At 57.4% G+C, this 23383-nt stretch overlaps 9 protein-coding genes across 9 annotated transcripts; 4 read left to right on the top strand and 5 right to left on the bottom strand.

The window, feature by feature from the left end:
• Window positions 1-1272: 1272 nt before the first annotated feature.
• On the bottom strand, window positions 1273-2118 carry IUM83_13579 (uncharacterized protein; the record flags this gene model as incomplete). The annotated part of the gene is made up of 3 exons (XM_067938264.1): window positions 1273-1277; window positions 1353-1451; window positions 1518-2118. The coding sequence occupies 3 exons, from the start codon at window positions 2116-2118 to the stop codon at window positions 1273-1275; spliced, it is 705 nt and encodes a 234-aa protein (XP_067797931.1).
• Window positions 2119-2251: 133 nt separating this feature from the next.
• IUM83_13578 (DC12 family protein) lies at window positions 2252-3931 on the top strand (the record flags this gene model as incomplete). The annotated part of the gene is made up of 9 exons (XM_067938263.1): window positions 2252-2318; window positions 2441-2553; window positions 2618-2685; window positions 2752-2826; window positions 2894-2969; window positions 3039-3152; window positions 3210-3330; window positions 3393-3452; window positions 3534-3931. 9 exons carry the CDS (start codon window positions 2252-2254, stop codon window positions 3929-3931), a joined length of 1092 nt encoding a protein of 363 aa, XP_067797930.1.
• Window positions 3932-4235: 304 nt separating this feature from the next.
• Window positions 4236-5449, top strand: IUM83_13577 (DnaJ subfamily B protein; the record flags this gene model as incomplete). The annotated part of the gene is made up of 2 exons (XM_067938262.1): window positions 4236-4646; window positions 4733-5449. 2 exons carry the CDS (start codon window positions 4236-4238, stop codon window positions 5447-5449), a joined length of 1128 nt encoding a protein of 375 aa, XP_067797935.1.
• Window positions 5450-5830: 381 nt separating this feature from the next.
• IUM83_13576 (uncharacterized protein) lies at window positions 5831-8040 on the top strand (the record flags this gene model as incomplete). The annotated part of the gene is made up of 3 exons (XM_067938261.1): window positions 5831-6502; window positions 6590-6664; window positions 6736-8040. 3 exons carry the CDS (start codon window positions 5831-5833, stop codon window positions 8038-8040), a joined length of 2052 nt encoding a protein of 683 aa, XP_067797934.1.
• Window positions 8041-8543: 503 nt separating this feature from the next.
• IUM83_13575 (DnaJ subfamily B protein) lies at window positions 8544-9636 on the bottom strand (the record flags this gene model as incomplete). Its single annotated transcript, XM_067938260.1, has 3 exons — window positions 8544-8564; window positions 8672-8696; window positions 8873-9636. The coding sequence occupies 3 exons, from the start codon at window positions 9634-9636 to the stop codon at window positions 8544-8546; spliced, it is 810 nt and encodes a 269-aa protein (XP_067797937.1).
• A 2165-nt stretch (window positions 9637-11801) lies between these two features.
• IUM83_13574 (putative PDZ-domain-containing protein) lies at window positions 11802-15195 on the top strand (the record flags this gene model as incomplete). Its single annotated transcript, XM_067938259.1, has 4 exons — window positions 11802-11942; window positions 12034-12112; window positions 12200-12405; window positions 12517-15195. 4 exons carry the CDS (start codon window positions 11802-11804, stop codon window positions 15193-15195), a joined length of 3105 nt encoding a protein of 1034 aa, XP_067797936.1.
• Window positions 15196-15605: 410 nt separating this feature from the next.
• IUM83_13573 (Deoxyribodipyrimidine photo-lyase) lies at window positions 15606-16585 on the bottom strand (the record flags this gene model as incomplete). The annotated part of the gene is made up of 5 exons (XM_067938258.1): window positions 15606-15672; window positions 15735-15775; window positions 15849-15902; window positions 15978-16411; window positions 16528-16585. 5 exons carry the CDS (start codon window positions 16583-16585, stop codon window positions 15606-15608), a joined length of 654 nt encoding a protein of 217 aa, XP_067797927.1.
• A 619-nt stretch (window positions 16586-17204) lies between these two features.
• IUM83_13572 (putative deoxyribodipyrimidine photolyase) lies at window positions 17205-18965 on the bottom strand (the record flags this gene model as incomplete). The annotated part of the gene is made up of 1 exon (XM_067938257.1): window positions 17205-18965. The coding sequence occupies one exon, from the start codon at window positions 18963-18965 to the stop codon at window positions 17205-17207; it is 1761 nt and encodes a 586-aa protein (XP_067797932.1).
• A 479-nt stretch (window positions 18966-19444) lies between these two features.
• On the bottom strand, window positions 19445-22873 carry IUM83_13571 (putative E3 ubiquitin-protein ligase MARCH6 (membrane-associated RING finger protein 6); the record flags this gene model as incomplete). Its single annotated transcript, XM_067938256.1, has 1 exon — window positions 19445-22873. The coding sequence occupies one exon, from the start codon at window positions 22871-22873 to the stop codon at window positions 19445-19447; it is 3429 nt and encodes a 1142-aa protein (XP_067797933.1).
• Between the last annotated feature and the right edge of the window lie 510 nt (window positions 22874-23383).

Below are 23383 nucleotides of genomic sequence, written 5' to 3'. Positions count from 1 at the left end.
TTTTGAAAATGTTCGCCCGGATAGCTCATCTTGTGATACAGCCCCCGCCGCCGCCCGCCTGCCCGATGGACTACCCGTGATTGCTGCTGCTGCTACAGCTGCTGCTTGGAGAGAAGGCGGTTGCTCATCGTTTTCAGTCAAACCAGTGCCCACAACTACCGAATTCGACCTTCCTGCAGTACCAATAACCACTGAATTGGATCTTCCTGCATGACTTGAAGACATACTGGATGAGTTTCGTCGTAGCAGTATACTTCGCAAGCGCGAGATTTCAGCGAGACAGTCCAAAAGAACCGAGGAGGTCCCTTTTTCAGGTGAATCCACTTGTGCGACCGATTCACCCGCATCACCAACCAAATCAGACGAGATGCCTTGAGCTTCTTGAATTGGCATTTGTTGTAGAAACCCGACACCATGATAGCCTCTCAATAGCGATTCAAGGATGAGGGGTGGCAAACATGCCACAGCTTCGACACGCAGTTGACCTTCTTGACAAACTTGGGCCTCTCGACGGCGAGTTGTATCCAAGTATGTGCTGGAAGCGTTAATTCGAAGTTCTAGTGTCCGTGTCCATTCTTCTGCTTGCTTGCGATCACCTCGCATCGACAGGGTGTCTGCCAGCGCACCATCGCGCTGGTATGCCAGGTCATCAACCTGCCGCTTAACGATAGCTAGAGCCTGGAAATCAATTTGCATTTGTTTTTGGATTTTTTCAATTCGGTGCATGGCAGTCTCACGCTTCCAGGCCACAAAAACTTTCCCGAGAATGGCTTTGGGAGCGTTGCTAAACCAGTTTGAGAAGTATGCAACATATTTTCGGTTGTTCTACAAGCGACAGCAATGATGCAAGGTTGGAGCACACGACATAAAAGCGAGAGAAACTGGTATGACAGAGACACTAACCTTCTTTTGGACGATGGTAACTGAATGCCACTCGTGAAACACCATTCGGGATAAAGCACACGTACATTCGGCTAAGAAATGCCGAAACATAGCATACACCTTACCGATATCGTCAGCTAGAATTTCATTTCGCTCTTCTCGCCACTCTCTACGGCAAAGGATGCAATCAGCGTTAACCAACAGTTTTTGTTGTTTCAATCGAGTTGAAGCTTACGTACTTATCTTTGCGAAGCGTTAAAAGAAGGCGCTTGTGATGTTTGACAAGTGCAAAGTATGGTAGACCGTCACGCGCGTAAATTGACTGGATCAACTCGGCACTTAATACGCGAAACAGAGGCGCGTAGGGACCGAAATGCGGCGTGAGGTCTTCTACTCTTCGAAATCCACATGCAGCACACAAAGCTGAGCGTCAACAGACCACCGGCATACAGAAATCCACCCAAACTTACCAAGGACTTTGCAGCAAAAGGTGGTGATTAACTCATTTGGCCGTGGAAGATTGACAGTTCGTCGCTGCAGCTCCTCAAAGCCTACCTCGTACCTGACAGCTGCAACGAAGGAGGACATCAATATGAGTTTAACAATAATCAGCCTCCAATTTTTGCAATACTTACCGACAGACTTGTAGTTGCGCCGGTCCGCTTCAAATTGCCGAAGCCATTGATCCATGAACAATCGAGCGATAGATGACTGATTCAGCTCGGCCGAAGGATCCGCCTTCACTGCGTCGTCCATCGTTTGGATCAGTTCGTGCAGAGGAAGTTCGGCCTCTCGAGGCGGATTCATCCGCGCTGGAGTCGTCACCAGCAGCTGATTCGACAACTCTCCAGCTTCCTCATCCTCAGGTCGACTCCTACTCTTCAACAGTGGCAGTTTGGCTAGACGCAACGATCTCTGCGGAGAAAAAGCCTCAGCTACTGGGAAAGCGCTCTCGCCCGATGCTCGAAGCCTCTGTCGCCTGGGACTCTGCTGCTGCTTTCTACCATTATTACTGCGTTCATTCGGCCACTGAGCGTTCGGCTTTCGAGCCAAGAACGTAAGCGGATCCACAGTGTTGGCCAGACCTAGAGCATCGGGGCCGGAGCGTCCACGGGCTTTGCCGTTCCTGTTCGGCTGCGGCTCGAGGGGGAACCAGCCGTCCGGCAATGCAGCTGAGCCGGTTGCAACACGAGATCGAAGCTTCCTGTTGACACCAGCAGCGCCGAGGTGCTGCATAGCTGCAGCATTAGCTGGTATCGCGAAACGACGTACACCTCTGTGTTGGAATTGGCTACACCTCGCAAATCTGATATGAGTCCGGCGTAACGGGCTCACTTGCATTTTGATGTGTGGGCGAGCAAGGTGCACGTTGGCGCGCGAGCAGGTGGCGGAGGCTGCGGGCGTCGCGCCTGAGGAGTTTGTCGATGGGGAGAAATGTACGTAGAGAGAGATGGGGGGTCCATTTTCTTTGCAGCTTGCTTCGGTTCATGGTAATTGGGCTATCGTACTGTTACGTATAGCTAACGTTGGCTGCGTTGGGTATAATACTTGACTGCAGACAATCCGGTGGAGAATATGGGACCTGGGAGATATGGGCCGATCCTTTTACAACGTGGCGGAGCAAAGGTGGAAGGTGAAACGAAGACGAAGACGCGATTGCAGGCTATGCGGGTGCGTATGGCAGCTTGATATACATGTCAACTGGTTGACTGAATCTCTTGGTTGCCTACCGCAGTGGGGACTGGTTCCGTCCTTCACCAAGCCAAATGTGAAGCCAGACCACTTCCTCATGTTTAACGCCAGGTATGCCGCCATGGTGACTGTTAAAAATGGTCGAATCTGGGCATGACATGCTATGTCGTGCGGCAGATCTGAGAATCTGCAGGAGCGACCCGCGTTCAAGCGCTTGCTGGAATCAAAGAGATGTGTGGTTCTCTGTGAAGGGTAAGCTATTCTGATGGTGATCTCTTGTTTGGCTGTGAAGTACTGATGGTAGCGCCGCTTGGCGTAGATACTACGAGTGGCAACAAGTGGATAAAAGAGAGAAGCAACCGTACTACTTTTACCGCGAGGACAAGCCGATGAAGGTGAGTGCTCGCAAAGACGCCGACGATGTTGAGTTGGAGCGCTTGACAACTTTCAACTCTCTGATGTAGTTTGCTGGCCTCTTCGATCAGTGGAAGGGCGAAGATGGCGAGGTCATGTGCACCTACACCATTCTCACAACTGCGGTCGCACCAGAGTTAAAGTGGCTTCACACGCGCATGCCGGTACGTACGAAAAGTTTTGAAGCCATTATTTGCAAAACGCTAATATGTTTGTTGCAGGTCATTTTGTCCGATGAAGGCGTAGACCGTTGGCTTTCTGGCGCAAAGTTCGAGGAACTCAAGGACTTGCTAGCATCTTACCGCTCCGAAGACCTCAAATGGTACCCAGTCGACAAGAAAGGTAGGTGGCACTTGCCCTGTGGTCTTTTGCGTCATCAGTCTAACGATGATTTTGGGTCACAGTCGGGTCGATGAAATTCCAGAGCGAGGACTGTGCCAAGAAGATCAACATCAAGCACGCAGGCAAGCGCCACTTACATTCTCCCCGAGTAAGCCCACCTCGAACACTGAAACTCATCTATGCTGCGCATTTCCGTTCGCCAGGCAACATCAAGTCGTTCTTCAGTGTCAAAACAGAAAAGCAAGAGATCCCATCTACTCCCACTGCGCGTGTGAAAGAAGAAAACAAGACTTCGGCCAACGAGGTCAGCACTCCTCCCGTCAAGGCTGAAGAGCATGACGACAAGCCGGAGACCACGCCGAAGAAGGAGTTCAAGCAGTTCCCCACAAAGTTCATTCCGGCCTCATCTCTTCTCACCAAGCGCTCCGACGACAAAAGCCACGATTCTCCGCCTCCAAAATCGCCTAGCAAGCGTCGTCGCGTGTCTTCCCCAGCCAAGGCGTCGAAGAAGCAGACGCCTCCAGCCAAGACGAGCAAGTTGAAGTCGGCGGGCCCAACCCAGTCCTCTTTGGACTTTTTCTTCGGAAAGGGCCCAAAATAATGGGCTCTCACCTTCAGTACCTTATACACCTGTCTAACACACTGAATAATCGAACGCTACAAACCTCTCAAAACCGATGTGGTCTCCGTCAGGTCCCTCACTTTGGCTGACGACATCGCCGCGATCGCCGCGGTCCTCGGAGCTCGCTCCCCTGCCTCGCCAACCTCCCCCGCGCGCTGCTTGTACTCGCTTGTCCTGGCACGCCCAGCTTGCTCTGCATCTCGCGCACACAGTCACGCAAGTTGCACCTCCGCGGCCGCAGTATTCGCCCCAGGACGAGCTTGAGCGCAGAGCCACTGCCGCCATGGAGATGAACAGGGGGGAGGCCGAGAAGTGCCTCGAGATCGGCAAGAGGCACCTGCGCGCCGGCAACTGGGAGAAGGCCATCAAGTTCTTCGACAAGTCGCACCGCATGTACCCGCTGCCGGGCGTGGAGGCCATGCGCGACCGGGCCAAGGAGGAGATGGCCAAGACCGCGACGCCCAGTGCGAGGCCCACGTCGCCACGTGGCGGTGCTTCGAGTGCCGGTGGCGTGCGGCACCGCGCAGCGCCGGCTTCGTCACCGTCGAGGTCTCCGTCGTCGGAGCCGTCGCGGCCGTACACGGCCGAGCAGCTGCAGATGGTGCGCAAGATCAAGGCCTGCAAGAACCACTACGAGGTGCTGGCGGTGCAGCAATCGGCGACGGAGAACGAGGTCAAGAAGGCCTACCGCAAGGTGAGGAGAGTGTGGGATGTGCGGTGGAGATTGGCGGTGCGGCTGACATGTTGTTGCTGTTGATGTGGCGTTGGTGGGGAGTGTAGTTGGCGCTGAAGCTGCACCCGGACAAGAACAGCGCCCCTGGGGCGGAGGACGCGTTTAAAGCTGTTGGAAAGGCGTTTGCGGTCTTGAGCGACCCGGACAAGCGCGCGCATTACGACCGCTATGGCGATGATGCGCCCGTGCAGCAGCAGCAGCAGGGACGCAGATACGCCCAGGAGGACGACATCACCCCGGAGGAGATTTTCAACATGTTCTTCGGTGGCGGCTTCCGTCCTCGTGGACGCCGGCCGCAGCAGCAAGGACACCGACAGCAGCAGCAGCAAGAGCAGCGCGGCGGCATGGCAAATCTGGCCCAGTTCCTGCCGCTGTTGCTGATCTTCCTGATGTCGCTGCTTTCGATCCCGTCGACCCCCGAGATGCCGTTCAGCTTAAACCCCACGCCGCAGTTCAACGTGCAGCGCTCCACGCAGATGGCCAACGTGGTGAAGGGTATCCCGTATTACGTCGAGCGCGATTTTGAGCAGCGATACACGACCCACTGGCGCGACCTCTCTCGAGTGGAGCAAATGGTGGAGCAGGCACACGTGTCAAAACTCTCGGAGAGCTGCGAGAACCTCAAGCTGCGTCAGAAGCGGATGATCTACCGCGCCCGCAACTCTCGCAGCGAAGACCGCGAAGCCGCCATGCGTAAAGCATTGGAGATGAAGATGCCTCCCTGCGACGAGCTGCGCAAGCTTCGGCGGACGCGGCGTTATTGACCTCGGACGCAGACGATGATGGTATGTAGTCAGTCAGGGCCCCATGCGGCTTTAGAAGGCGGGAGTGGAGTGGGGGCATGTTCGCCGACACTACTCCACGCTCCGGATAGGATAACGGCAGTCAGGGGACTCCCAAGTCAATACACATATAAAGAAGCCACCGTCATGGTCACCATGGTCCTCCATTGCTGATGCCCATCATAGCGTTGAAGTCCACAGGAACAAAATCAGTTTTCCTATCCAGAACCTTCACCAGCGCGACCACCTCGCCCATTCTACCACTCAACTCCCTCTAGACAGTAATAATATCATGGCCTAATCGTATCCGCGACACGCTAGCGCCAATTTCAAGTCCAGCACAACAAGAGGACGAGGACGAGCATGGCGACGAACGAACTGGCGGCGATCCTGGCGCGGCGCCGCGCCAAGGCAGGCGGGGAGAGCGAGCCGCCCGCCCCCGCAGTGGAGCGCAGCGCTCCCCCGGCGCCGGAGACGGTCCCGGCGGCCGCCAGGAGCTCCATCGCCGAGCGCATCGCGCGTCTCAAGGAGCAGAGCGCGGCTGCCAGCGCCGCGGGGGCTGCCGCTCCTGCGCCCGCCCCGCCGCGATTCAACCACCCGGCGCCTGCGTCGGAGCCGTCGGAGCAGCTGCAGGCGAGCAGCAGCAGCGTCGGCAGCTCGAGCGACGCGTCTGCAGCGTCCGAACCGATCGACACGTCGGCGGTGGCCGCTGCGCAGGACGCGGCCGGCATCCGGCGCGCATCCAGCAAGATCCAGCAGCTGCAGGGCAGTCTGGGCATCAATGTGAACCCGTTCGGACGTCCGGGGGGACCTGCTGCTGGCGGGTACCGGAGCTCGCAGCGGGAGTCCATTATGAGCACGGGCGAGGAGCAGTACGGACACACGCAGCACGCCATGGGCGTCGCCATGCCCGGCATGACCGGGTCGGCCATCCCCATGCCCGGGCTGGCCAAGGGTGGATTCAGACTGCCAGGGATGGCGCCGGGGGGAGAACAGGGCGCGGAAGCGCCCGCTGCTGTTCTGGATGACTCTCATGTGGGTTGCTATACGATGTGGTTGAAGTGGAGTTTGAAGTGGCAATTGTATTGATGGTGATGGTGTGTTGGGGTGCTTCTTGAACAGGCTACGATGAACCGTGTGGCTGGACCCAAGCGCCGTGGACCCGCGCGACCGCCGCCAGGAGCTTTCCGGATTCCGGTGAGTTGATTTAGTTTTTTTTTCCGGGAGATACATTGTGTATTCATCTCGTGTTGATGGATGTGATGTAGACGATGGCGGCCCCTATTATCGACGACGTCGAGCCGAGTGCACCCCCCGCTACTGAACCCGAGGCTGTCGCCGCGCCTACACCCACTGAGGCCATCGAACCGAAAGCTCCGGCGACGCTGGCGACTCCGGCCGCGGCGCCGGCTCCCGTGGCTGCAAGTTTGTTTGGCAACCCGGATCCGACGCCCGCTTACACGCCAGCACCAACGCCCGCTTACACGCTAGCACCAACGCCCGCTTACACTCCTGCACCAACGCCCGCTTACACTCCTGCACCGACTCCACTTCAGGCGTCTGCGGCACCGACGCCAGCACCAGTTGCCGCGGCAACTTTGCAGAAGCTACCGGAGCCGGAGCTAATGCCGGCGATGAAGCCTTACGTGCTTGAGGATGATCCGTACGCTCCGGTGTACGACAGTCCTGAGCACCATCCATTTGCCCCTGCCGGATTCCCTAGCGCATTGATGGCAAATTTCTCCATGGAAGAACTCAGTCTGGACGACAAGCCGAAGCCTGCTGCCACGCCCATGCCGTCTTCAACACCAGCTTCGTCACTCTTTGGGGTCAGTAGTACGCCAGCACCAGTCTCAGAGCCAATCCCGAAGCCCGTTTCGCCTCCTCCTGCCGCGCCCGTGGAAGTCCCCAAACCAATTCCTGCTGCTCCAGTGGAGGCCCCGAAGCCAACTCCTGTGCCAGTATTCACACCCGCTCCAGCTCCAGTGCCGGAACGTGCGCCCTCTCCATCTCCAGTCCCGGTATATGCGCCCGTGGAGGTTGCAACACCAGAACCGACTCCAGTTCAAGCACCTGTGGCACCAACTCCCGCTTACACTCCAGCACCGACACCAGTCTTGGTTACGCCCGCTCCCGTGGCGGCATCGTCAGCTCCTGCAGCGACGTCGGGCTCGTATCTGTTTGGTGCTGCTGCTGCTGCAGCTGCAGATGATGACGATTCAAGCGAAAGTGACTGGAGCGATGATGATGGAGGCAACCAGTCGCTTTTCGGCGCACAAACTTCGGCTCCCAAGCCTGTGGCTGCAACACCAGCTCCGGTCTTAATGGCACCGTCGCAGGCCACCCCGGAGCTTCATCAGGCACCAGCCCCCGTTAGCGGCAGCCTATTTGGAGACGCATCCAGCACCCCAGCACCGGCCCCTGGGTTTGTTCAAGCCACGCCCCAGACTACCATTCCACCAGCGCCTTACAGTTCGCTCTTCAGCGGCGCTGTGAGCAGCAGCAGCGAAAGCGACAGCGACAGCGATGACGAAGGTGGACTCTTCGGCACGGGAGTGCCGTCGAAGCGGTAAGCCGAGTTTACGAACGGAACCTGACACGCACCATCAACACTGGGACAACGTGAAGTGCGAGCAAGAACAGGTAGACATAGAGAGAGCAGGAGAGGTTCGCTCACTCACTAGTCGACAAGCAGCATAGACCGTCCCAGTGACAAATTGCTTCAAGCTACGAGGCGTGCAGCACCAACGCAGCGATCGAGTGACTAGTGCTGTTTGCTTCAATGTGATTCTTTGGTTTTCTTTTTTGTTAATTGGGGCGACATTTTTACTTTGCTTTGCCATTTCTTGCTCGATTTTCCAGCGTTTGCTTCATCTTCTTCACCGTCTTCAACCATGCTGGTCTTCACTCCACATTTCGTTTCAATGGATAGCAGGGAACGGGCAACGCGACAGCCATCACAACTCCATGCGTGCAGGACGGCACGACACCAACACCATCCGGAGGGGGAGCAGGCAGGAAGGGGGAGGGGGGGGATAGTCGACAGCGACACAGACGCAGGCACGGCGCCTCGACATCAAAACGCAACTTCCATCGTCTACCGCCAAACAACATGCAGGTCATGCACACATGCAAAATGAAAATCAATATAAATGGCGAACCGCCAAGTGCACACCAGACACGGGCGGGCGTCAACAAGCTTGCCTCTGTGTTGCAAAACGTCTCCAGCCTCCCTCACGAATCCCCTCGCCACGCCTTCTCCTTGCCTCCGGGTCTTCTTCATCTCCACCATTCATCCATGCCGCCCATCGCTCCTGCCGCGTCTTGCAGACAAGGATACGTGGTAGCCACCGGTAATCTACACCCTCGTCCCGCTGCGGCAGATCCTCCTGAGTCCGGCTCTACCACTGCTGCGCAGGTGCGATCTTCTCCGTGTTGATGTACAGCATGTCCTCGATCTTGAAGTAGCGGCCCCAGAAGTAGGCCTTGGAGCCGCCCACCGACCCCTTCTGGCCCTGGGCGGTCACCAGGCGCTGCACCGGCAGGTAGGCGGGCGAGTCCGGGTGCAGGAACGTCTTGCGCGTGCGCGCCTTGTTGTAGACCAGCATGGGGTGGATGGTGCTCAGCGATCCGTCGGCCTCCATGGCCACCTGGATCTTGTAGATCTCGCCGAGCGAGCCCTCGGCGTCGCCCTCCTCGCTGGTGGTCATGCGGATGACCGCCTGGTACGGGAACTCCTGCAGCTTGGAGGCCGGCTCGTCCAGCTTGACGGGGAGCCACACACTGTCGTCCGCGGCCTCGGCAGCCTCGGGTCCGCCCTCACGCAGCGACTTGGAGTCGCCGCCCACCGTCATGAGCTTCACGGGCGTCTTGTCGTCCTCGTCCGAGGGCGAGTTCATGCCCAGCTTGTGCATGTAGCGCTTGACGCGCTTGAAGGGCACACGGGCGAACTTGCCGCCGTGCGTGGCCACCTGGTCGTGTATGCGCTTGACGCCGAACTCCGGGTGCGCGAACTTGATGGCCTTGATGAGCGCCGTGAGCTCGTCCGCGTCCACGTCGTCGGGCCCGCGCGAGGGCGACGGAGACGGCGACGGCGACGAGCGCGGCGGCGACTGCTTGGGCGTCTGCGGCGCCGAGCCGCCGTTCTTCTTGGGACTCGCGCCGGCCATCGTGGGGGAGGAGGAGGAGGAGAAGAGGAGGAGGAGGAAGAGCTGCTGCGCACTGCGCGGATTGAGGATTGGCCCACAGGGGGAAAAGATCTGTATGGGCCTGAGCGAGACTGAGTTGCGAGCCAGCCAGCTGAGTGCGAGCTCTATACAAATTTTCAGCCGGGAAAAAAGGAACCCGCACCTAAGCGAAATGGGCGCCCGATCCGACCCAATCTCAAGTCGCAGACCTCGTTCACGTCACACCTGCTGCGCGCGGAAATCAACAAACGAGCAGCGGCGTAAGGACGAACCACCCACGGGATCGCTGGCTGTCGGCAGCAGCAACAGCGACAGTCACCGTGATGCAACAGCAGCACCGCGATCTAGTGACTTCACACGCTGGGCTGCAGGTGCTTCAGTCCGCAGCCCGACGTGACTTGTTAGCACATTGTATACATGTAGCAGCGTGCTGCAGACAGCATTAGTCAGCGCAGCGACGACCGATGTCGCATTTCGGTGGTCAACAAAACCTTTGTAAATTTGTTGTCAACTGATGCGTCCACTGTCCACCTCGCCCCATAAAGTGCCTTGGTACTACCAGGCATGCGCACTCACACCTGCGAGATGCAGGTTGCAAGCTGCAGCAGCGAGGGCAAAGTATCCGCTAGTACATGTACTGGATCTTCGGCCAGCGTGACGCTACCTTTACATGCCCTTTCCGACGAGCCCAATTCTTTCAAAATGGGCAACCTGATCTGTCGTCGCAGCATTCGAATGCACTGGTCTGGACGCAGAGCTGGACGTCACTTCCGAGGGCGGGCATTGCGTTCCAGGCCGCGAGAGAGAATGGGTGGTGGCGCCGGCGGCCTATTTGCCGGCGTGCTGGGTGCGTGCACTGTACCGGCGAGTACTCACCGTGAAAGATCGGGTTTGTCGCCGGCCACACCGGCTCGAAAGGCAACTCGGGCCAGATACTGTACGGAGTGCCAGCGTCACGCGAGACGCGCTCAGCTCGGGCGGAGAGCGGACGGAGGAAGGTGAGGGTGGAAGATGGAGGGGCAAGTGCCCCCGCGTTTGCGGCCAGCACTAACGGGCGAGTTAGGTAACCGTGATAAGATAAGCAAGCCGTCGCCGCCGCCGCCGCTGGTCATCGTGCCACGTCACTACGCCGCGGCCACGTACGAGCAGTGGCTCGACGGTCGACAAAGCGGCGCTTGGCAGATCACGAGTCGTAAATTACGACTCACGACTCGTGGTTCACGCCGCTGGCGGAGCTGTCCCTTCACTTCGCCGCGCGAAGCCAGTGGCTTCATTCAAGCCACCCTCGGCCAACTCGGCAAACAGAGACCGCGCCGTGCAGAGACCGTCTCGGGAGCATTTCTGAATTTTGCAACACGGCGCTCTCTAGCAACGCGGGCCACTGTTCGACCCACGCCAGTGTGCGATCGTGGGCTTCCAGGCAGAGATCTCCTGTCAGTGACAGTGTCACAGACCCGGCGGACCTACATGTAATGCTGGGTGTCGTCGGACGAGTGCCTTTGCGGCATCCTGAGGCGGACGGATCCCCAACGTGCCTGCGTAAATCGTCGCGGCGATTGTGGCGCGGGTTGATAGCGCTGGAAGAGCGAAGCGAAGCGTCCGTCAAAACAGCGAAACAGCTGGATGTGTGGCGGCGCGAGTCCTCGACTGGTGACTGGCTTGACTGCAGTCGGCGAGTTGCTGACCGTAACTCGGCATATGGCTACCCCCCACAACCCGGGATCCGCAGCAGAACACCAGGCGGAAACGAATATCCAGTTTTTTGGAATGCATTCTCGCAGGTTCGCCTTCACTTTCGCAGAAATAATACAGCTTCAATAAAACTGTTTTGCGAGGGGTATCACCACTCACAATGGTATCAACTCCCGCCGTCGTCGATCGAACAACGGGTTCCCGCTCAAGTTCATCTTGCGTGCCGACAGCTCCCGCTTAAGTACCCGCGCTGTATACAAAGCGCAAGTGTGGGCGAAGAAGACCCGCCAGCCAGAGGTAAATCCGCGCGCGCGGAGAAAGACTCGATTACTGCGGGAAGAGCGCGCCCCGGGGCCTCGGGCGCAAGCACAGCGGCATCAGCGTGAGCGTGAGCGTAGCGTCCCCTGCCTGCCGCCCACACGCGCACTCTCTCGCCCACGCGGAAGCGGCCCACGATGCCCAAGAACAACTACGACGACGATGACGACGACCTGCTCATGGCGCTGCAGAGCATGGAGCCGTGCGGCAACTGCGGCGCGGAGGGCGCCAAGATCCCGTGCATGAGCGGCTGCGGAGAAGTGTTCTACTGCTCCAGGGTAGGCCGCAGGCGTAGAGCGACGGAGAGCCGCCCCCTTCCCCCTCCTTAGTCATTGACTGACGCTGTCTCTGTGTATTCCCCCTGATTAGGAATGCAACATGCATCACGCGTCGGCGCATCGTCTGCGCTGCCGGAACCTGCGCTGCTCCAAGTTCAACGACTCGGAGTGTAGGTCGCTCGCCCTCTCTGTCTCTGTATTTGCTTCGTTCTACCTCTCTAATGTGTTATTTGGGCGTTGTGTATTGCCTGCTGCAGCCGAGTCGGACTCGGACGACTCGGACGAGTACGAGACGGACTCGAGCGCCGAGTACGAGACGGACTCGGACGAAGAAGAGGAGGAGGAAGAGGAGGAGGAGGAGGTGAAGCCCAAGAAGAAGAAGAAGGGCAAGAAGAAGGGCCGCAGCAAGTCTCGCCGCGTCAACAGCTCGCGCAGCGTCGAGTCCTCCGGCAGCACCCTCTCGGTGCGTGCTGGCAGCTCTTTTTTCTGCAGTTTTTGGGCTTTTTGAGGGTGGGTTTTGACTTTTACGGGCTGTTTTTGTTGTTTTTGTTGTTGTTTTTTGTGTGTTTATTAGCGCAAGGTGAGCGTGAGCCTCGACGCGGATGTGGAGAAGCGCATCGAGGAGAAGATCTTGCGCCGCCTCAAGAAGCAGGAGGAGGCGCGCATCTCCCAGGCCATCGAGGCGCGCATGCGCGAGGAGAAGGCCAACTGGCGCGACGACGAGATGAACCGCATCATCATGGAGATGCGCGAGCGCTTTCAGAGCGAAATGTCCACGTCGAACTTCTGGACCGCGCTGGCCAAGAAGAACGGGCTGGAGATGGACTCGCAGGAGATGCTGGCGCTGCAGAAGTCCATGGAGCACTCGTTCCTGGCCTCCAACCCGCAGTCCGAGGACAAGATGGCGGTGCCGCTGTCTGCTGAGCAGGCTGTTGCCGCGGGCGTGTCTGCTATCGATGGGACGCCAGAAGCGGCTGTCAACCGAACGCGCAGCGTATCGAAGGAGTCCTCCTGGAACAACGCGTGTGCTGCTTTCGACGCGTTGCGTGTGGTGGTGTGGAAGCACAGCTTCTTGCCGCGACTGCACTTCCGCGCCGATGATGCGAACATTTGGAACACGGTCATGGAATTGGATGCAGATGAGTCGTTTGCGCACATTTGCGTGGGCGACAAGCTGCTCTCGATCAACGGACGGGCTATCGACGATTCGGTGTGCACGGAAGATGATCTGAACGACATCTTCCAAGCGTACGCGTCGCCGATTATCATGAAGTTCGAGGCAGCCGACCCATCCCCGGAAAACTGCAAGGTACACGACTACACCGTGACATGGTCGAATGGTCCTTTGGGTGTAACACTGAAGGATGACTGCGCCACGCAAAAGATTCCTATCGTGAACCGCTTGACGAAGAAGGCTGGATCGGTCGCTGTGAAGCAGAATATCGCTATTGGTGACGTACTCGTGGCTATTAACAACATCGACACTATCCAGCTCGGTTGCTCATTGTCCATGTCAATTTTGAAGAAGGTGCAGTTACCTGCAAAGCTCCGATTCCGTGGTGTGGGTGGATCTGCTCCTGGAGCGCCATCAAATAACAACAGTGCCCCGGAGGTGCCGCCTCGGAGTAGTGTGACGGTCTCGCGTGCCCCCTCGCTCAAACCGGAGAACATTTCCATCGACGAACGTGCGCCATCAGTGATGAACTTCAGCATGAGCATGTCACGGCCAAGCAAGTATACCGTGAACTGGGGTGAAGGACCTTTGGGTCTCACTATCATTCCTGGTTTGAATGAGGGCGACCTTCCTGTGATCAAGAAGGTGACTGGTACCGGTACTTCCGTAGGTATCGACAAAGCCCAGGTGGGTGACTTCTTGGAGAGTATGAATGGGATCGAGACGTCCACGATGCATTTCGAAGATGTGGTGTCTTACTTGAAGACTGCGCCAAAGCCTGTGTTGCTGCGTTTCCGCGCCGCGCTCGACGAGGATGAGGCAAGGGGCCCGTCTTCATATCGTAGTAATGGTACGGCACTTTCCGTCAAAAGCGACACCAGTAATCACTCGAGCTACAGCGCTCCAGTGCGCGCGAGCCCGCCGGTGCCGACGCCGATGCCTGCTCCAAGCAATCACACCACCGAGGTTGTGAGGCAAGTGTCGCGCGAGGCACCTAGTGATGTATACAAAGTGGTGTGGGGATCAGGGCCTCTTGGTCTTACGATCGATGCGAAGGATGACGCTCCTGGCGCGTTTATCAAACGAATCGCTGCTCAGGGTGCAGCGGCTCACCTCTCGCAGGATTGCATTGGAGACGATGTGACTCACATCAACGATATGGAAGTGTCACACGTAGTATTCCAAGACATTGTGGCGCACCTTAAGAATGTGCCGCGCCCGGTGACTCTATTCTTCAGGCGCAAGTCTGCCCAGTCGCACCATGAACGTCACGGTTCATACTCGTCGAACTCCGGTGAGAGCTCACCTATTCAATACGATGCTCCTGCCCCGACCCACAGTCGAAAGGCTGCGTTAGCCGCGGCCGGAGAAGATAACGGTGTGCAGTTCTACAACGTCGTGTGGCAAGATGGTACTCCTTTGGGTCTTTCGCTACGTGGCGCTGACAACACGTGCGAATACCCATATATCACTCGTGTGACGGGCACAGGAAGTGCTGCCCATTTGCCACAATCTGTATTGAACGACTGCTTGATTTCGGTGGATGGACGCAGCGTACATGTTCGTGACAAGTCTTTCGACGAAGTCATGACATTACTCAAGGTCATGCAAAAACCGCTTACGTTGAAGTTCCAGGCGCGAAACGTGGGTGGTAGTAGCCAGCCGCGTGCACCAGCACCTGCTCCGGCACCAGCTCCTCAATATCAGCACCGGGCACCGTCGCCGTCGCCTCCGCCACCTCAACCTCAGCCTCAGCAACCCCAGCAGCGAAAGGTGATAAAGACTCAGGAGTCGTACACATGGCGGCAGAACCGGGCTCCGCCTCCGCCTCCGCCGGCACCTGCACAACAGCAGCCTCTGGCGCAATCGTATAACCAGAGTTCGTCGACTCCCATGACGCACCAGAATAGTAATAATCTTAGTAGGAGTGTCGTGAGCAGCGGCAGCGATCGTGGCCTCGGCGCTGGCGTGACTCCGGGCAACGCGGACAAGTTCAGCAGCATCCAGGCACCCTTCCTCGTGCAGAACAAGCTCTCGACCGGCCGTCGGCAAAAGATGCTGAAGGGGCTCAAGAAGTAGAAAACCGCACACTTTCAACTCTACAGCACTACTATTCGAGCGTCCAAGTTGTTCATAACGTGATGGAAATGCTGGAGAGCGGACGGGTACAACGCGGAGAGGAAGGAGAAAAAGAATCTTACAGGGAAGACTGAAGACATCAGCACGTCAAGCAAACAAGATACAGAGAAAACCAAAACAAAAGAATCGAGATGGCGAGCAAGAATCACATCGCAGCATTTTTTAAAGCACTCATCAGAGGTCCAGCAAACACGGTGATGTCTGCTAACTGTTGTCTGTCTCGGGCCTTCGAAGGTGTATGAGTGAAAAGTGAGTAACATTGCATTCTCATTTTTTTCATTGCTTGGTTGAGTGAAAGTCCCTTGCAGTCAAGGAAGACGACTGCGGGGCTACATTCTATTGACATGGTGCTAGAATGGTCGAGATAGCCGAGGAAAGTAGTGTTGCCATTTCAGCTCCAGAACAGAGGGCACAACGCTGCAGACATGAGACCTGTCAGTCATGGTGCAGTTATGAAGGACAAGGCAGCTAAAACCCACCCATAACGTCTACGCAGCTCCACCTGCAAGTCCGATGCAAACTGTTGGCAGCAAGATCGGTGGTAAGTCTCAGGTATTACATCTGCGTAAGGAGCCATCGATCAAATGACGCACCTGTTGTGTTGCTGCGGTATGACTTGCAAGTTGTTGCTCAAGTCGTCGTTTCACCTGTTCGTGATATTTTTCAGAATCAAGACAAAGTGAGCAGCAAATTCTTACATTGGCTGACGTGCGTGTGCGTACATGTTCGAGAGTTGTTCTGCGCTCTTGGGTCTGCGTGAGCTGATCCTGTAAATGTGCTACCTGACCCCGTGCAAGTTCAAGCTGAATCTCTAGTGCCTGTTTGTCAGCTTCGTGCTGTAGGTTGCGAGACTCTAGTTGTGTGATTTTCGCTGCGCTTTCCCGCGCTGCATCCGAGAATATTGCTTGCGAGAGTGCTGCTTCAGAGCCCACTAGCTGGCGCTCGTAGCGAGCGCAGATCGCCTCAAGTTGCTGTACTCGTTGGCGACCTACAGTGGCAAGAGCCTGTGTCTCCAAAGTCGACCCAGTCGAGGTTGAAGATTTTGCAGTTGGTGAAGTAGCGCGCTGCAAGTCCCGAAGCGTTTGTTCTTCTGCACTAAGAGAGTCGACGAGATCAGGATCGTCAGCTCCCTCTGAGACGCCTGCCTGAAGGTTGTCTTCCCGCAGACAAAGCGCGGTTAGAGCTTCGATCAGCCCTAGGAATTGATGTTGAGCGTCTACAGCCTGACGGCGATATCGTTCGAGTTCGGCAAACACGCGGTCTTGCACGCACTGTGATCGTGCTTGTTCGCATTGGAGACGGCGTACGCGCTGTTCACTTTCGCCAACATGCGAACTCATCTGCACTAGGTGCTCAAGCACTTGTGACTTCTTGAGCAGCTTGAAGTAAGTATCCGTGCTCATTACTGATGCGTGTGGATCTGCGGCAACAGGAATTGTTGCTGGTTTTGTCGAGGTGGACTCCGCTGCCCTCGAAGACACGGCTTCACAAGCAGTTGGAGAGAAACAGTCAGGGTCGGAGCAGTATTTGTAAGCTCGGGATCGAGGAACTCCAGTCGGGGTGGCGATCCTCTGGTTGCTCGGAGTCTGAATCGATGGGGTAGGCGGTGGTGCCGTCACAGCAGAAGTCGTCGACGATGGAGAGGCCACGCAGGTCGAGACCGAAGAGAGAGTGCGAGTTTTTAAAGTGGTGCTATTGTGGGGATGTACTGCAGCATGAATGCTCTTGAACTTGGCTTGCTGCTGAGAGAGGTTGGTGATGATCGTGAGCTGTGGGCGACCTGATTGTCCGTGGACTTCCATGGCGATCCCAGTTTTTGTGAAAATGACGCCTGCTTTACATATTAAGCAATTGGGATCGTTCGACCCGGTAAAAATACTGCACGCTCTTCCCAGGCAAGTTCTTTGTTGCTTCAAGATATTATTATGATCGCCGAACCCTGCCGCGTCCTACATCTTCTTCGTCTTCTTCTTGGCTGGAGTGCCTTTTCCAGCAACATCGCTTTCAGCGGACCTCGTGCTGCCAGCTTTCTTACGTTCAGGCTTGACACGTTCCACTTCCTCTTCTAGCGCAGTTGGTTCTTCCTCTGCAGACCCCTTCTTCGCCTTGGCCGCGAGTCGACCAACCTTGAGCACGTAGGCATCCATGCGGAACTTGCGCTTGAGGCCGGCCTCGTTCATGTAGCGTACTTTGCCAAAAATGGGGCGCTCCTTCCAGCCTTGGTCGTGCTTTCCAAACGTCCAAGCCACTCCGGCGTACGAATTCGGGTCGGGTGCATCCAATGCGTACTTGTTGTTGAGAACCAAAGCAGCGTTGAATCCTTGCTCGGGAGTGGAAGTCCACTCAAGTAGCTTCTTGCCCCAGTACATGCGCATGTAGCCGTGCATCTTGCCCGTGACCACAAGCTCCCGTTGCGCAGCGTTCCAAAACCTGTCCCCGGTTTGGAACGACTCGAGCTTATCACGAGAGTACAACTGGTCGCGCTTGTCGTCAGCGTGCTCTTGCAGGGTGATCTGCGCGTAGCTGGGAAGGCAGCGCATCGAGTCATAGTTCTGTTGGTTGTAGGCAACTAAATTGACCGACAACTCACGACGCACGATAAGCTCCTCGAGGAACGACGCCAATCCTTCTTTAGCTCGCGAGACGCCCTTGAGTTTGTTTGCTGCCAGCACAACACGCACGACGCAGATATGGCCGAAGCGCAGGTAGAGACTCAAGTCGCTGCCAGCATCCAGGCTGGGCTCGTTGCGCTCAGTGGCGTAGTTAGCTAGTTTATCCGGGGTGAGGAACTTCTTAGCGCATACCGAAGCAGCAGCTTCGCCTCCTTTGAAGTGCCAGCTCACGCCCTTGACGCTGCGATCGATATCCAGCAGCTCTAGCGTGTTGGCAACAGCCTCGGAGCTCGTCAAATCCAGCGGCTTCAGCTGCTTCGGAGTCCCAAGAACAGCCAACAACGACTTCCCTTCCGTTTGGTACTCTTGCTCCAGACTCACGCTCTGCAGCGGAACGACGTATCTCTCCAGGTGCTTGGTGATCCTGGGACGAATCGTTCTAGCCGCGTACTCTTCCTTGTCCGTGACAACATCAGCAGGAACCACAACGTCACCTTCGACCTGAACGACGCCGAAGCCAGCACTGGAATCACCGATATCTCCTTCACTCTCTACTGTAGACACCAGCTTGTCCAGCGCCGCACGCCACGGGCGCAAGTACGGACGGTCCGTCACCACCAGAGCAGCTTTGCGTGCACAGAACTCGAGTAGTTCGCTGCGCGTAAGGCGTTCCTCTCCTTTGTGACGGTGGTGGAAGACGTCGAAGCTCAGGCCTCGATCTGCCAGGCGCTGGCGGGCGTCGGCCAGTCCTTCGAGCGCAAACAGCGCGTGGCGCTCCGTGACGAACCCGTGGGCGTTGGCATCCTGCACAGCCTCGCCCTTCCACTCGTCGTCTGCGTCCGGCTGCAGCGGCGGCACCACGGAGCGATCCGGGAACAGGTACACCACGTGCAGAGGCAGCTTCAACTTGTTGGCGGCGGCCACCGCGTACTCGAGCGCGTAGTTGTGCTTGGTGCGCACGGACGTCTGCATCCAGTAGAGCAGGTAGCTGTCATCGGTCGAACGCGCCTTGGCGCCCTCGTACAGCCACTGGATGCGCTCGCTATGCAGACCAGTGGGCAGCTTGAGCTTCTCCAGCGCACAGCGCATGTTGACCATTGTAATCCGATGGGATGACCAGGAATGACAACCGCGGCCGACTTGGGAGCCGACCTCGGTCGCAACCACCGAACACGGTCGAATCCAACCGATGGAGTAGGCTTCATATGGTTTTCTACTACAAAAACAGACCTCTGGCCTTGAGTCTGGGCTGGCCTGGAGCTTCTTGTCCAGGAGGGAGGAGCTGGTTGACTGAAAAACAAGAGCGTTGTTATTATCCACATGAGGTCGCCTCATCCTAATCTAATGTCAATCAATACACGCAACGACGTTCGCACGAGACGAAGACGCAGCAGAAGAGTCGAGCGGCTTGGCATTGTGGCTGCTTGGAAAACGCTCACCAGGCATCTCTTGGGCTCGCAAGGTACACGGGCGCAATTATATCGCCGCCTGGATGGAACGGAGGTCAGCACTTCGCCGCTGAATCACTACGCTGCCGTTTGATATCGTCTCTTGTGCTTGAAGTCCACTTGGTCCATTTACCGCGCCATGTCTTGCAGCTGCCGGCCGATCAAATAGCGCTCGTTACGGATCGACTCGCTCAGATTTGACAGCCATCGACTCACATGCGAGTGCGAGCGCACCAGCACGAAGACCGTGCCGACCCAAAACGCGCACATCGCGAACGCAGTCTTCTCAAAGTTTGCCTTCTCCGACGAAAAGACCAGCAAGACTACCGAGGATAACAGCCACGGCACCACAAGCATTCCAAGCAGGAACACCGCGATGGGCTGCAGCACGTTCTCCTGGAAGAAGGCCACGTCGAAACACTTCTCGCGAATGTTGTCTCGTCGAAGCCGAACAGCCTCGTTCTCGTGTACAGTCACATTAAACTGGAGTTGACGATACGCCTTGCGGAAACATGCAATGAAGCCCACCGGCTCCGCATCGGCAGCAGCAGCAACACCCTCCTCTTGCAGTAGTCGCTCTTCTTCTTCCAGTTCGTCATCATTCAGGTCGTCTTCAAAGAGTTCGTCGTCCTCTTCGACATCCAGGAATCCATCCTCGTCAGCCTCCAGCTCTTCTAGGGCTGCTTGTTGCTGGTTGCGGCGTCTGTTGTTGCGCTTCGCTCGGAAACAGCAAACCAGCCACGCAAACAGATTGAACATCAAGTAGCCCATCAGGAAGCTTTCCAATGAAGAAGCCTTCGCACTTGCGACACAAGATGACATCAGCTGCCCCAGCAAGAACGGGCACACGAATGCCCACCCCAGGACACAGACCACCGCGTTCGCTGGCGTCATGTTACGGACAGAGTATCCGCGCTGCACCAGGGTCGGATCCACTCGGTCTTCCGGGAGCATCAAGATGTTTAGTGCGTGAACGCCGTTTACGAAGTACCAGACAATTTGAACTCCAGCCGCCATCACGAGTGGGTCATGACTGATACCAGACACACGCTCAAACGGAGCCATGCACATACGGCCGATAAACAGCGATCCGAACAAGAACGTTCCGATCACCACGATGCAGACCGCCCAGCTAAACAATGCTAGTCCAGCGAGTCGTACCAGAAGATGAGACGGCCTCTCCCTTGGGAGTAGCGGGTATTCGACAGGCTGTGGGTCGTCCAAACCCTCCTCAGGCCACGGCAGGTAACGGTGACCATCCACCCGTAGCTCCTCAGGTGGAAGCTGCGCGCGAGGGTGAAAGTGGAGAGGGGGTGGCGGCAGCACCACTACCTTTGACTTGTGGTGGCCATTCACAACAACCTCCAGCTCAGTCTGTGGTAGAAGGAACTCCGTCAAACCCAGCCTCTCACTTGCAAACACAATCGCGAGGTGTTGGAACTTCCCGATATCGTTCTTCGCATGCTCCAGGACGCTGAGGACCACAAGGTGGACAACAAGCAGCTCCAGCGGTACTTGGATTTCTGGGCTGAAGTGTTGGAAGCGCAGGGTCAGCGGGAAAAACGAAGGTGCAACCGCGGTAGCAATACGCACAGGTGCGTGTACCAGCACAAGCAGCAGCGCCGCATAGATCGCAAGTGACAGAATCATGCGACGGGCGTGCTTCATGCACCTCTCACTTAGCAGCGTGCGCAGCAGGTCCGGGTGATCTTCCTGTGGCCGAATCACCTTGGCTAGAATATCCGGGTGGGCAACTTCTCGCATTTGCAAGACAGACACCGTCACGCAAAGCATGAAGGTAATGCCCAGAACCCAGTGCACCATTAAAGCACAGATCATGTTCTCCATGCAGAACGCGATGCGGTCCTGCGCGGTCACCATAAACAAGTGAAGCGATGCGAAGTCGATGCACAGACCCAGGATAATGGGCAGGATCACCATCTTCAGCAGCAGCAGCGTCGACACCTTCACAATCGCCGTCAGGCAGCGTAAAGCCCAGAGTAGGCCATCCATGAGCGGTCGGTGGATGTACGAAGAAGCCGTCCTCACCATAAACCTCCAGAGCACGATCGTCAAGCAGATCGACAAGTAGCCCATCACGCAAGTGCACAGATCGACCAGCTGCAAGCAGTCGCCATTTTGCTTCGCCGTTTCGACCGACTGCAACAACGTTTTCACAAGAAAGGCACCGAGTGACAGCTCCTGGTCAGTAGCCAAATTAAGCGCGCCCAGCGAAGCGAACGCCGATGAGGCAACCGGGAGTGATGCAACAATCCTGGCTCCAGCAGACAGCAAGGTGCTACCAAGCGTGTACGGGATGAACGCGAACAAACCCAGGTAGGCGCCGTTGAACGCGAGAAGCCACGACACGTTGCGGAACAACACCATGAAGTCTCCACGCAGGCCCAGCAGCTCGTCCATGGCGATGTTGATCTCCATGTGCTCGAAGTCATCCTCCCACTCGCGCTGGTTCATGTTGGGCGGGGGTGGATCCACGCGGTTCCGCGCGGCTCTCGGCGCGGCTGCAGCAGCATTCCGTCCACGCTCCTCCGCGATCTCTGGTGCATCTCGCAACGGGCGTCGCTGACGCAGCTCATGCTGGGGCTCCGGCACAGGATCGGCATCTTCAACAAGTGGCACTCCGAACTCTTGGTGCTGGATGAAGGCGTCCGCAAAAGGCTCGTCACGGTTCAGCTGGTTGACCCACTCCTCGTCCGAGGAGTCGTCGTCCGAGTCCGCGTTCTCGTCCAAGTTGCCGAGTCTCCTGGGGCCGTCGAGCATCGGGCGCAGTCTCGGCTCCGCGTCCTGGTCGTCCAGGTTCGCCGCTTCGTCCGGGTGGTTGCCCTCCCCGAACTGCGCGCGGCGCACGGGCTGATGACGGTGGTGGTGGTGATGGTGATGGTGTTGGTGTTGGCGGTGCGGCGCCTCCTCCTCCGCCACCATCTCCTCCTCGATGTGGTCCAGGTGGAAACGCAGGAAGTCTGCGAAGGACATGAGCGCCAGGAAGGAGAAGACGATGCACACGATGAGGATCACGCCCGAGAAGATGTCGGCCACGATGTGCGGCGCGTCGAAGCGCTCCGAGAAGTTGACGTTCACCATGGCGGACGCGCGCAGCAGCCACATGCGGTAGAGCCAGCTCGTGCACCAGGGCGCCACGGCCAGCCACAGCACGAGCACGAGCGCCGCGCGCAGCGCGAAGGGGAGCCACTTGAGCAGCACCACGCGCATCCCCGTGGCCAGCAGCTCCGTCCAGGGCAGCACGTCGGGCGCGTCGGCGTCGTACAGCGGCGTGAACGTGAACTCGTGGCCGCACAGCTCGCAGAAGCTCTTGCCCGAGTGCTCCAGCCACTGCTCCAGGCAGTCCGAGTGCGTGAAGCGGATGCTGCCGCTGCACTTGCAGGGCGCGAACAGGCGGCGGCCCGGCTCGGCCTCGCCGCGGCACACGCGGCACTCGGCCTCGTCCTCCTCGTCGACACCGTCGACGAACGCGGCGGGCGGCGGCGTCAGGGGCGGCGAGGGCGGCGCGGCCTCCGCGACGGGTCGCAGGTCCACCATGAGGGAGGGAAGGAGTGTTGGTCACGGGCTGGCCGGCCTGGCTTGGGGCTGCGGAGCTGGAGCTGGGCTGCAGCTGAGCGGAGCTCCTGGGCGCGGAAGCTTGGAAGGCGACTGAGTGCGGAAACGACAAGGCGCCGCTGGGGTTGGGGGCGAAAAGATGGACCGGCCGGCGACCGACAAATATTGTACCTACTGGTACCGAATACGGTCGAGGATGGAGTGAAGCCATTGGGTGAGCGTCGGTCGTCGGTTGCCGGCCGGCGAAAACGAAACGGGATAAATCATGAATTTCGCGTGTTTTGCCAATGATTACTGAGGTAACTACGTACTTAGGTGTAAAACTAAAGTACTTCTAGAAGTGAAAGGCATACGTGAAGGCGTTCCACAAAATGCCCGGCGGCGACTTACCAACAGGGTTCGGTAGTAGTGAGAATTTTGGGTTAGTAGTGATACTACGGACGTTCCGCTTCCTGTCTCGCACACTCAGCTTGGATAACACCCGCTCATATT

This window comes from Phytophthora cinnamomi, assembly GCF_018691715.1.
Source record: "Phytophthora cinnamomi strain GKB4 chromosome Unknown Contig12, whole genome shotgun sequence".
NCBI lineage: Eukaryota > Oomycota > Peronosporomycetes > Peronosporales > Peronosporaceae > Phytophthora > Phytophthora cinnamomi.
This window is presented reverse-complemented; position numbering and strand designations above follow the sequence as displayed.